General features: G+C 25.4%; 2 protein-coding genes across 3 annotated transcripts in view; one reads left to right on the top strand and one right to left on the bottom strand.

Moving 5' to 3' along the window:
* Window positions 1–9,125, top strand: part of LOC117172484 (post-GPI attachment to proteins factor 2-like) — a 59,058-nt gene extending 49,933 nt beyond the window's left edge. Inside the window, exons 5-6 of one of the 2 annotated variants that reach the window (XM_033360473.1) lie at window positions 8,672–8,754; window positions 8,827–9,124. In XM_033360473.1, coding sequence (XP_033216364.1) covers window positions 8,672–8,754 — 83 coding nt within the window. In that variant the 3' untranslated portion in view covers window positions 8,827–9,124. Of the gene's footprint in view, window positions 1–8,671 lie in introns of both variants that reach the window. The other variant, XM_033360472.1, reaches the window with a different exon arrangement.
* LOC117172486 (integrator complex subunit 12-like) overlaps window positions 8,743–13,669 on the bottom strand; it is a 7,755-nt gene continuing 2,828 nt past the window's right edge. Inside the window, exons 3-4 of the mRNA XM_033360474.1 lie at window positions 9,986–10,134; window positions 8,743–8,933 (exon numbers count right to left, since the gene is read on the bottom strand). Of these exons, the coding sequence (XP_033216365.1) occupies window positions 8,763–8,933; window positions 9,986–10,134 (320 nt within the window). The 3' untranslated portion in view covers window positions 8,743–8,762. The remainder of the gene's footprint in view (window positions 8,934–9,985; window positions 10,135–13,669) is intronic.

Here is a 13,669-nt window from a genome sequence, read left to right as displayed (position 1 = left end):
CAATTTTGAAGAGTTACAAGTGAAAATTTTTGAATTTTAAAAATATTGAATTGAAAATTATTGAATTTTCAATATTTATATTTTAAATGTGTGTAATTTTGAACTTTTTGTTTTGTTTGAATAGTTCATTTTGAAGATTTACATTTTAAATTCTTCAATTTTAACGATTTACAATTTGAAATTTTTTAAGATTTACAATTAAAGATTCATTAATTTGGATTTTATAAAGTGCAAATTGACGTAATTTTGTATTTTTTTGGAATAGTTCATTTTGAAGATTTACATTTTTAATTCTTAAATTTTAACGGTTTACACTTTGCAACTCTCCGTTTCTTTTAAAGATTTACAATTAAAGAAACATTAATTTGGATCTTTTTAATTGTAAAATGATGTAATTTTGAAATTTGTTTTGGAATAGTTCAATTTTGAAGATCTACAATGAAATTATTTAATTTATTTAAGATTTTCAATTGAAGATTCTTCAATTTAAAAAATATATCAATAAAAATTATTAAATTGGGATTATTTGGAAGATCAAAAGTCAAGAGTTTACAATTTCTAATCTTCCGAATTGATAAAATTTTTAATTCAAATCATAAAAATTACAACATTTTATATTGTAAAATTTAAAACTTGCATACTTTTGAACTGGACATTTTTAAATTTAAAAACTAGAATTTTAAAGATTTGCAATTAAAATTTTTTGATTTTTTAAAATAAAGAAAAAATGATTCATTGTCAAGATTTATATTTTAAAGGTATGAAATTTTGAAATTTCATTTCAAATTCTTGATTTTTAACGATTTAAAATTAAAAATTATTTTATTTGTAAGATTTCAAATATTGAAGATTTATTAAGTTTAAAATAACTTAATTTTAAACTTTTTTTTAATAGTACAATTTTGAAGATTTACAATAAAAAAATTTCAATTCAAATATAAATCATCAGAATTATAGGCTTTTATTTAAAAAAATTAAATCTTGCATAATTTTTGATATGTAATTTTTCAAAATTAAAACCTCTCCAATTTTACAGATTTACACTTCATCTTTCTACATTTTGGAAGAGTTACATTTAAAAATTGATGAATTTTTAAAATATAGAAAAAAATTATTAAATTTTCAGGATTTATATTTTAAATATGTGATTAAAAAAAAAAAACACTTTCAATATTTTAATTTTTAAGATTTACAATTGAAGATTCATAAATTTAAAATGTTAATGTAATTATAACTTTTTTTTGAATATGTAATTCAATTTTTAAGATGTACAGTTGAAAATTTTTTTATTTGTAAGATTTATAATGAAAGACTTTACATGGGGGAGGGGTAAAAAATAATCAAAAATATGTTGCGAAATTTGAGGATGGCCCCTAAACACTTAGTACTTTTGATTAAAATGCGCCTTTAATCTTAATCATTTTCTTGTGAACGATCGACTCTGAGGGGCGAAAATTCAATGCGAAATGGAATCAGCTCAATTTACTGCACAAACTTATAAAATTTTGGAATCGTTCAATCAGTGTAATCACAAAAAGTTGTCAAGTTTGTGTTTCAACTTTTTCAAATATGATTTTCTAACATTTCCACTGCCTTTTTTCTGCCTTCCAGGGGTTTATAATTTTTTAATATTTTCGGGGAAACTCAGTGTCGATCGTCAAGGAGGAGCATAAATATTTCCCAAATTCTACTGCTCTAAAATTTATTTTACCTAAAATCATTTAACAGAATAGCGATTTGCTATAATTTTTATTGATCCTATGTGCCATTTTACCCAGTTACCCAATTTTTATTTTTCCGTATGAAAACATAACCTAAAATTGAATAAACCGAAACCGCCGGACGCCTAAAATGGCGCCCATCAATCAGATTGGTTGAATAGTGCCGCGAAATTCGAATCAGCCAATCAGAATGCCTGAAGCCTTGTTAGATTCTGACAAATGGCGTTTCGGTTAAATGAATTTTAGGTTATGTGATTATTGGCAAACATCCAAATTCTGAGAAATGGTAACTATGAAAAATAAAAATTAAAACAAAAGGTAATTCGGAGAAACCAGAATTAGGTAAATTGGCAAAATTAAATATTATTGAAAACAGAATTTGAGGAATATTTATACGTCTGATTGTCGAGATATTTTATTTCTCTTTCGTACAAAGTATGGTGCAAGAGCTTCTTGGTGCCAGAGAGCGCGGTGTCAAAGAGTTGATACCCTTGACACGTGTTACAAGTTCTATTTAATTGATGTCAGTTGTTTGGCATGACCACTCCCTTGAGAATTAGGCTGACTGTCTCTTCGTGGCGCTTCATAATAAATAGACAAGTCTGCGATTAAAAACAATTCTTTCATAAAAGAGGGAGGATGGCAAAATTAAGTTCCATAAATTCAGGGAAATTTTGAAAATTCTAATTTCGTGAAAACCTTTTAAATCGAGTAATTTTTTATTTAATTACAGTCTTCACACTATTTCCTCTATTCCCCCGTTTTTTAAAAGAGAGTTCCTCTTTTCCCGCAACGTAAGGTTTAGGCTTCAATGTGGAAATGTTGCAAGTTCGATTCTCGCAGCCCCAATTTTTTTTTTATTTACTAAAGTCTTTATAATTTTAATTTTTTTCAAGAATCTTAAAAAATTATACGAATAATTTTTTTAATGCCTTTTTTACAAAAAAAAAAAAATTTTTTTAAAATCTTAATGTTTTTCGCGAACAAATTTATTTTTTGTACATTTTCTAAATACAAGGTTTAAAAAACCTCTTTCATACTTATAATTTAAAATATAATTGGTAAACATTATAAAGGTAATTGGTAACCTTTATAGAAAATAATTTTTATTACAAAAAAAACGTGATAAAATAAACAAAAAAAATCCGTTTTTTCGTAAAATAAGGCATTATAAAAATTATTATTATCATCATTTTACAAGATTATTGAAGGAAATTATATCTGAAAAGATTTTATTAAATAAAAAATGCAATTTAAAAAAGTGTAGGCAGCGAGAATCGAACACGCAACCTTTCGGCTATAAAGCCGAAGCTCTGCCGCCTGAGCTACCGGCTTATTACTGTTTTCTTGTAAGTTTGTTTCTTTTTTTAAAATTTAATTTCCCTAAATAAAAATTTAACTATATATTTTTTTGTCGAAAATTTGTCTTGCTGAATTAAAAATTTATGTATATTTTCAAACATATGGTTTTTTGCGTGAATAATTAATTTTTTTTACTGAGATTTATCTTTTTTAGATGAAAATTCAACTACTTACTTAAAAATTCTGTTTTCTGGTTGCAGGTTCTAGATTTTAATTGAAAATTTAACTATTTTCTTGAAAATTCTTTCTTTCTTTTTGTTTGTTAAATTTATATTTTCTTGCCTAAAAATTTAAGAATATATTTTTCTGGTGAAAATTTGTCTCAATGAACTTAAAATTTATGTATTTTTTTCAAATTTGCGTTTTTTTGTTTGTTAAGAACTTCACTATTTTGTTAAAACTTATTTTTTTTTAGCGGAAAATTATTTTTTCAGTGAAAATGTAAGTATTCCATATTTTGTCATTTTTACTTGATTTCATGTCCTTGATCACAATTCGTTTGAATTTAAAAATAATATAAAAAATAATAATAATAAAAGAAATAATAAAAAATGTTGTTAATAAATAAAATTCTTGCTTGGAACAGAAAATTATTTTTAATAAATATAATTTTGGTTTCATTAAGTAGGAATTCTCTTTTAGAAAATGATTAATTAAACTCTGAGAATATTGGGAAGACTTTTTTGACATTCAAGGTTGTAAAAAAAAATTGCCACCCAAGAAAATTAAAAAACACTGCAAGCAAGAAATGTATAAACATTTTTTTTCGAGCGTGGATAACCAAGCTGGATATCTATCAATTCGAAATTAATTATAATTTTTTTTAAATTTAAAAAGTGATGATTTTAAATTTTGTCGTACTCCTAAAGAAGCTATTTGCCAATGGGAGTGAAATTGCGAAAATAAATGAGATTAAAGTGTGAAAATGAAGTTTGAAGAGTAAGAGGAACTTTAAGGCCGTGAAGCATTGTAGTGTCGCCTATTCGACAACCATTGCTCTTATTATAAAAATATTTATTTGAGATTGTCAACTAACGAGCGAATGATGAATAAAGACTTAACAAGGGGAACCTAAATCCTTCGGAATTTGGTTTAGATTCCTACTCCTCCCGTTGTTACATGGACCGCGATGCGAGAGTAGTGGCCCGAATTTATAAGCGGAAAGTCCGGGTTCGATTCCTGTTGCCGTAATTTTTTTTATAAACTACCTGACCTAAGAGGGAGTCCAAAGACTCCCAGAGAGCAGCCCATGTAACGTGCATGCGTTTTAAAACCGTTTTTACTGAGGATGGCTGAAAAGCGTATCTTTTCACTTTCGCATATTACAAATTTGGTAATTATCAATTACTGGAAGGAGAATAATTGAAAAATAAAATTCCGAAGGGTTGGGGCCTCCCCTGTAAGGGAGTATAAAATGCGACCTGTGTTTTAAAAATCAAAGAAAATGTATGAGGTTACGCAAAAAGCGAATAAAACATATCTGTGAGAAACGATTTTTTGAATACTGTTTTAGCAATCGAAGCACATTTGTCAGGTTGGTGTTTGGATTAATAATTTTTTTAAATAAAGCTCATGACGCCCAAGTAAAAAAGTATTAAAATATTTTATTTGTACATAATTACAAAAAAAAGTTAAGGGAATTTAATATTAAAATGAATAAAATACAAAAAAATATTGAAAAAAAGTGTGACAGTGAGAATCGAACCCGCAACCTTCTGGCTGCAAATGCAAGTCATGAACTTTAGTTACAAAAATTATGGATCCAAAGAAAGATATTTTTTGTTTGAATTCGAGTTGAAGCTGCAAGGTAAGTTTGAAAAGAAGAAAAGAAGACGTTGGTTCGTAAGAAGCAACTTTAAGTGCGTCGTCAGTTACGGTCCATTAAAGACGACGCTTCGAGGTACGGGATTTTCTAACGCTCTTTTTTATGATCAAATCAATTAGAGTGAGAGTGATCGATGTCGGGCAGCTTCAAAGTTAGTACTGCTTCCAAGGCAATTGAACTCGCTTGACCCTAATAGAGAGCAACAAACGCCGCAAACGTACGTCGAACTCAACCCCGGTTATGTTCGGGTCGAGCCGAACGGAAACGAGAGAAAAGTTCCTATAATCTGATAAAAGTTCGATCAACGCGAAAGCAGGATCTTGCTTTTGCAGAATGTCCGGATTCGAAATTTTTAACTAGGAAGAACGAAGGAATATTTGCATTGATCACTTCATGAAACATATTTAAAATGTTTATTTTTGCATAATCTTAAAAGAATTGAATATTTGAACATTTTAATCAATAAAATACAAAAAAAAAATTGGAAAAAAATTTAGGCAGCGAGAGTCGAGCCCACAACCTTCGGCTACAAACTCGGCTTACTACCGCCTGAGCTGCGCTCTACCAGTTGGAAAAACTTTAAAGTCGTTTTTCTCGCAACTGGCCAAATATTGGGACTGTTGTAAACTTTCAATAAAATAATATAAATTTATTGAAAAGTACCAACGCCCCTGATATAAGGTGGCGCCGCTACTGAGTGACGCATGCGCAAGAGTTTCGAGTTTACGACACCTGTATTGCAATTTCAAAGAAGTTTTTTAGAATTATTTTTGATTTTAATTTGATATAACTTTATTCTGATTTTACAGTATATTTTGCAAAATGTTTGAAAAATTACAAACATTTTTGGATACAATTTCCAGGGTTACCGTGTAGGTTAGGAAAACCTGGAAAGGTTGCAAGGAATTTTTTTATAGATTTAATTTTTTTTGAAGGGATAAGAAAAGGTTTTAGGGTATTTTAAACATTTTTTAAAGAGAATTTTCAAAAGTTTCAAGATATTTCAAAAAATCTCAAAGGTTAAAGGATTTTAAATACTTAAAGGTATTTTTAAATCTTTCAAGTAATTCTAAATATATTTCAAACATTTGAAGGGTTACCTAAGAATTTGAAAGCTTTTAGGGCATTTTACAAATTATAGGGATTTTTACGGAGTTCACACCATTTTATGGGTCACAGGATTTTAAACATTTTATGGTTTTTAAAAATATTCCAAGGATTTTTAAAAATATATTTCTATCATTTGAAAGGATACCAAAGTATTTTAAAGATTTCAGGGTATTTAAAAAAATTCCAGGGAATTTTTAGAAGATTAAACGGATTTCAACTCATTTTAAGGGTCAAAGGGTTTTTAAACAATTTATGGTTCTCAAAAATATTCCAAAGAATTTTCAATAAATTTTAATCATTTTGAAGGTATACCAAAGGATTTTTTGAGCTTGCTTGAATTCCTCCGAATTTACTTATATTTATCTGAATTCACCTAATTCTCTTTAAACTTTTTAGTTTCTTTTGAATTTTGTCATACAAGTACTCTTTTGAATTCCTTTGCATCCACGTGAATTTTATAGAATTCTTTAGATACTTTTAAAGTCTTTTTTATTTTTTTCAGTCCTTCTAAATTAAATTCCCTTGTAATCTTCTAAATTCGCTTCATTTCTACTATAATTGTAATGCATGGTTTTTTTCTGTTGCTTTTTTTAATTCTGTGTATTCCTTTGAATTTCATAGAATAATTTCGTTTTCGTTAAATCGTTTTGTATTTGAATTTTTTAAAGTCTCTTTGAATTCCATTGATTTTGCTTTAATTCCCCTAATTTTCCTTGATTTTTTTTCTAAAACTGGAATTTTCGTGAATTCTTGAGATTTTTTAAACACCCTTGAACTTGTAGAATTTTTTGGATATTTGTAATTCTTTAGAATCTTCTTCTATTCTACGGAGTTTAATTCGTGTGAATTCATCTGAATTTAATTAAATTGTTGTGGATTCATAAAAAATCATTCAGCTCTTTTTAATGTACTTGAATTCTTTGAATTTTTAATCATATCTAACTGTTTTGAATTCGCTTAAATTCTTTTAAATTCACTTAAATTATTTTGAAATCAGATATGTTTTTAATATTTTGTTCAATTTTTTGGATTCTTTTACATTCAGTTAAATCTGTTTGGATTTCTCCTAATTTCCTTCAATTTCTCTGAATTCACTTAAATTTCATTGAATTCTTTGATTATTTTTAATTATTTTGAACTCACTTAAATAGTGTTAAGTTTTTTGGAATTTGTTTGACTTGTTTTAATTCTCTTTGAATTCTGTTGAAATGTCTTGATTTACTTTTACTTTCCTTAATTTTTTTTCTGAATTTGCTTGAATTTTGGTGAGTTCTTGAGATTTTTTTTTTATTTTCCTTGAACTTTGTAGAATTTTTTGGATTTTTGGAATTCTTTAGAACCTTCTAATATTCTTCTAAATTTCATTCATGCAGATTCATCCAAATTTACTTGAATTATATTAAATTCACTTAAATTCTTTTGTATTTACTTAAATTCATTTGAATTATTTTGAATTCCGATATATTAAAATTTTTAATTCTTGGAATTCCTTTGTATTCATTAAATGCGTTTGGATTTCTCTGAATTTCCTTCAATTTTTCTGCATTCACTTAAATTTCACTGAATTAATTAAATTTTTTAAAATTATTTCGTATTCACATAAATATTGTTTAGTTCTTTTAATTTTTTGTATTCTTTAAAGTCTTCTTGAATTCTATTGCATTTTCTTGAATTCCTCTTACTTTCCACGATTTTCTTAAATTTACTTAAATTTTTGTGAATTCTTGAGATTTTTTGTTTCCTCGAGCTTCATTCTTAAATACAAATTTAATGTTTTTCTTCTGGATTCATAAAAAATGTTATTATTCTTTTAAATACTTTTGGGCTAAGTTAAATTCCTTTTAATTTATAAAAAAATTTTCCCGATAAATGAAAAAAGTTAAAAAGAATTTAAAGGAATTGGAATCTGAAATCCATATTAGATCTGGATTGATCCATTTTCCTTACATTTACTGGGTTTTATTCTTTTGAATTCTTTTGTGCTGAGATAAATTCCATTTAATTTCTTTAAATTCTTTCCCAGTAAATAAAAAAAGATTTAAAAGAATTCAAAGGAATTGGAATCTGAAATCCCTGTTGAATCCGGATTAATCCGTTTTTTTACATTTACTGGGTTTTATTCTTTTGAATTCTGCTAAATTGTTTAAAATTTTCTAATTTGTTTGATTTTTTTTCAATTCTACTGAATTTGCTTGAAATCCTCTGAATTTTCTTCAGTTTTTTTTTAATTCACTTAAAAGTGATTCATGTCTTTACATTTTATTATCATTTTCAATAATTTTGAGTGCACTTCAATGTTCTTGAATCCTTTGCATTTTCTTTTCTGGAATTTTTCTGAAATTTTTCTGAATTTCTTTCAATTCTTGGGAGTCTTTGAATTCACGGTCGCCGCGTCAGATTGGCGCATGCGCACAGCTTTCAAGTTGACAATATCCGTATTCTAATTTCCAAGAATTATTTTACAAATATCGTCATTTAAATTACTTAGGAACTGAAAATAGGGTTCCATACCTAAAATGGATGAGAAAAATATATTTCCATATACTTGAGAGAAAAAAAATCTAGAAAGTGTGAGAAATCTTTTAATGGAAAATGAATTAGCAATTGAATAATTAGTAAATAAATATAAACAAATTAATAGTTCTTTTTTCAGGTCTCTTCAATTTTTCGTTTATGATTCTGGGATTTGTTCCTATTGGAGCCCTCGACGGATTTTCTCTGAACTGCCTTTTTTGAGTAGGTGTTCAGTTTTTTTTCTTGTCCGTTTGAGTGCAATTTCCACAAAACCAAATTAATTCCGGATCATAGATATCAATTTCAGTGACTGGGGGTTGATGACAAAGAGGATGGTAGACCTCTTCGCAGTTGTGACATTCAAGAAGTATAAATGGTCCCAAATTTGATCCATTGCACACCTTCCAAAAGGAAGAGAAAATATAATTATTTAGTTAAAAAAAAAGGATTGAAAAAAAATTGGCCAAAAATGCAGGCAACAAGAATCGAGCCCAGACCTTTCGCTTACAACTCCGGGAGTGCTACTGACGGATTTAAACGCCGGACGAAAGACGTTCGAATTGCGCTTTATGTAATCTGCTTTGTTTTGTTTTGAAATAATTTTTTTCAAGATTATTGACAGAATTAAAAAAATAGGGATTTTCAAATCTCCTTTTTGCAAAAAAATGGTTCTTTTTATTATATTTAAGGCTGTTTATGGTTTACTTCACTGTATTTCATTAAAAATATAACAATAGATTCATTTTAAAGTAAATTAATCGATTAAAAATGTCAATTAATAAGTCAAGTAAGTAAGTTGTTTTTTGTTTCCGAAAATAGGCTTGCGAGAATCATTTCATTTTCTTTGATTCAAATTTTTTATGACAAATTACTACTAAATTTATTGAAATCAAGCAAAAAAATTCAGTTTTAACCATTTTTTATACCTTTACCACTTCTACTCCAAGGAAAGTTTCCTTTATAGAAAATTCTCATTATTCTTCATTTAGTTGAATATTTACATTTTAGTTATTATGTTGTTATATGCGATAAAAAATATAAAAATAATATAACACGAATAAAATAAATATTCAAATATAAGGAAACAGTAAAGATCATATTTAAATAGAATATAAATAAAAGACATTTTCTATTATTATTTTATCCATATTTTTTAATTAGAGTAAAAAGTAATTTTTATGACAAAGAATTGTGTAAGGAATATTTCTCAAATAAAAAATGGTTTAAAATTAACATTTTTGGTTGCATTAAGTTAACTTTGTAGTGCATTGAATTAAAAAAATTAAAAAATTGGCAGACGATTCCGACTACGGGAATCGAACCCGGACTTTCCAGTTACAGGCTCTCGCATTGCGGCCCATCTAACATGCATGCATTTTTTTTCGAACTTTTCTTAGACTACCCAAATAATAATTTTTAAAATGCAAAATAATTTGCTGGTAAAAAAACACACCAAACAAAGAGCTCCGTCTCCAAATCCTTCGTCAGGAATCGATATTCTTGGTACCTCGTCCATGTCGAGAGAATCCTCCGACTCACTTCTAATTTTTATTGGCATCAGCAAGATTTCGTCCACCCCATCAGAAAAAATCTCCGAATCAACTTCCGAGATAAAATATGATTAGAACCTTGAAAAAAGGTCGTCAAAAAACTTAATTTATTCAAAAATCCCTGATTTTATCCCAATTAATTTTTCATTTTCACTAATTTTAAAGACACAAATTCTAATTTTGTATAGTTTATAATATAGAATCTTTCATAAAAGGAATAAAACAATTTTAACTTAAAATTTATCAATTTTAACAGAAAAAATAACTAAACTTAATAATATGACTAATATTCTTTTGAATAAAAAAAAATCAGAAGAATTCGATTCATAAGAAGATGAATTTAAAAAACTTGAGTAATTTTATAGCAACAAAAAAATGTTGAATTATTAATCAAATTTATTCAGTTTAAAATGAGATGCGAAAAATTTAAGGGAATTCAAAAGAATTCGATGAAATCTTGAAACTAGCTTTAACTTTTTTTAAATACCTTAAAATCTCTAAAATTCTTTTGAATCACTTCAAATTATTTGAATCTATTAAAATTTCCGTCAATGATTTCAAATCCTGTAAAATTTTTTAAGTTCCTTGAAATTATTTGAAGAAGTTTAAAATACCTTGGATTTTTTATTAAAACTACCCTAAAATCTTTTGAAATACAGTAAAATATTTCAAATATTTTTAAATCCATTAAAATGCTCGAAATCAATTTAAAAATACTTAAAATATTTTAAAATTTCGCATATTTCTAACACTTTAAAATCTCATTAAATCACTGAAATCAATTTAAAATTCCATGGAATCTTTTAAAATATCTTAAACTATTACAAATATTTAGAAATCACTTCAAATTATTGAAATCGTTTAAAAATTCCTTGAAATCTTTTAAAATTTCCTAAAATATATTTAAAATTTCTTCAAATTCCATTAATAATGATATAATAATAATAATAAGAGATCATTTAAAAATTTTCAAATCCTCTGAGAGTCCATTAAATTATTGATATAAATATAAAATTCCCTGGAATCTTTTAAGGCAATTCCTTTAAAATCCTGTTAAAATATTGAAATAAATTTAAAAGTCATTACAATATTTCTAAAAACCTTAAGATATTTAATATCTTTTGAAATTTATATATAAAAATTTTTCAAATTCTTTGAAATACCATTATATCACTGAAATACATTTTTTAATTCCTTGGAAACTTTTTAAATACCCTAAAAAAGTTGTGATGTTTTGAAATCCCTTCAAATTATTGAAATCAACAAAAAATTCCTTGGAATCTTTCGAAATTCTATTAAAAATTTTCCGAATCATCGAAAATTCCATTAAATTACTGGAATCAGTTTTAAATTTGGTGGAATCTTTAAAATTTCCTAACATATTTTATGTCCAAATAAATTCAATTATATTACTGAAATCAATTTTTTAATCCCTTGGAAACTTTTAAAAAACTCTAAAAATTGAAATTCTATTAAATCCCTTAACATTATTGAAATCAATTACAACTTCAGTGGAATATTTTAAAATCCATTAAAATTTTTATAAAATCTGATGAAATGCCTTCATTAAAAACAAAAATAAAATCTTTAAAATTCTTCGTAATGACTTGAATATTATAGTAATCAATTGAAAATTCCTTTGAATCTTTTAAATTATCTTAAAATATTTGAAATCCTTTGAAATTTCTTGAAATGTTTTTAAAGAAATTTTCTAAATTCTTAGAATCTTTCAAAATACGTTAAAATATTAAAAATCATTTGAAATACCATTAAAGTACTCAAATAAACTCGAAATTTCTTGGAATCTTTTAAAATACTTGAAAATATAAATCTTTTAAATAACCCTAAAATACTTGAAATCTTTTGAAATCCCTTCAAATAATTGAAATAAATTGAAAATTCCTTGGAATTTATTCAGTTTTAATTTTTTTTAAATGTAATCCTTTGAAATTCCACGAAATTACTTAAATAATTAAAGAATTTCTCGGAATAATTTAAAATTTCCTAATATATTTCAAATCCTTTGAAATCCCATTAAATTACTCAAATAAATTGAAAATTTCTTGGAATCTTTTCAAATACCTTAAAATATTTCGAAATCTCTTTATCATACATTTTTCTTTAATATTGGAATTTTTAAAGATTTTTAGAAATGAGTTGGATATTTTCAAAATATCCTAAAATGTTTCAAAAATACTTTAGAATCACTTACAAATATAAAAATCTATTAAAAATACTCCAAAATATTTGAAGTCCTTTGAAAATTTGTTAATATATTTCAAATCTTTTGCAATCACATTAAACGAGTGAAATCATTTAAAAATACCTTGGAATATTTTAAAACTCCCTCAAATATTAAAAATATTTTGAAATCTCTTTAAATTATTAATTTCAATTACAATTTTTTTGGAATCTTTTAAAATTTCTTAAATATTTCAAATCCTTTAAAATCCCATTAAATTACTGAATTCAATATAAAATTCGTTGGAATATTTTTTAATTTTATCAAAAATATTTTTAATCCTTGGAACTCTATTAAATTATTGAAACCAATTAAAAGTTCCTTTGAAACTTTTTAAATATTAAACATTCCTTGTAATATATTTTTTTAATTTCTTAAAATGTTTATAATCTTTTGAAATTTCTTTAATTTTAAGTTTAAAATTTTCTAAATCCTTTAATTATTTTATTTAATATTTAGATTTAATTAGAATACTAAAATAAATCTAAAATTCCTTAGAATCTTTGAAAATTTCCTCAAATATTTCATATCCTCTGAAATCTCATTAAATTACTGAAATCAGTTAAAAATTTCTTGGAATCTTTTAAAATTTTGTTAGAAAATGTTCAAATCCATTGAAATTCCATTAAATTATTAAAATTAATTAAAAGTTCCTTGAAATCTTTTAAAATATCATTAGCAATTTTCAAAATTCTCTGAAATTCCATTAAATTACTGAAATAAAAATAAAATTCTTTGGAGTGTTTTAATGCATCATAAAACATTTAAAATTCTTTGGAATCCCTTCAAATAATTAAAATTAATCAAATATTTCTTGGAATTTTTAAAATTTTTAATTAGAAATGTTCCAACTCCTTTAAAATTCTGTTACAATACTGAAATAAAATTAAAATTTCTTAGAATCTTTTAAATGTTCCTGAAATATTGCATATCCTTTGAAATCCCATTAAATTACGGAGAAAAATTAAAAATTCCTTGGAATCTTTTAAAAATTTAGTTTGAAAATTTAAAATCCTTTGAAATTCCATTAAATTACGGAAATACATATAAAATTCCTTGGAATCTTTTTAAATGTTATCAAAAATATTCCAAATTCTTGGAAACTTCATTCAAAATTCCTTTGAAACTTTTAAATATTAAACATTCCTTGTGATATATTTTTTAAACTTCTTAAAATATTTATAATGTTTTGAAATTCATTGGAATCTCTTTAAATTTAAGTTTAAAATGTTCTAAATCCTTTAATTATTTAACCCTTAAACGGCCAAAACGCCACTACCGGTACACTGCTTTTCAACGGCCAATAACTAAGACTATTCGACACTAGAAAAAATTGAGACACATA

Source organism: Belonocnema kinseyi, chromosome 5 (assembly GCF_010883055.1).
Source record: "Belonocnema kinseyi isolate 2016_QV_RU_SX_M_011 chromosome 5, B_treatae_v1, whole genome shotgun sequence".
In the NCBI taxonomy this organism is placed as follows: domain Eukaryota; kingdom Metazoa; phylum Arthropoda; class Insecta; order Hymenoptera; family Cynipidae; genus Belonocnema; species Belonocnema kinseyi.
The sequence above is the reverse complement of the archived record's forward strand: the minus strand, read 5'-3'. Positions and strand labels throughout refer to the sequence as shown.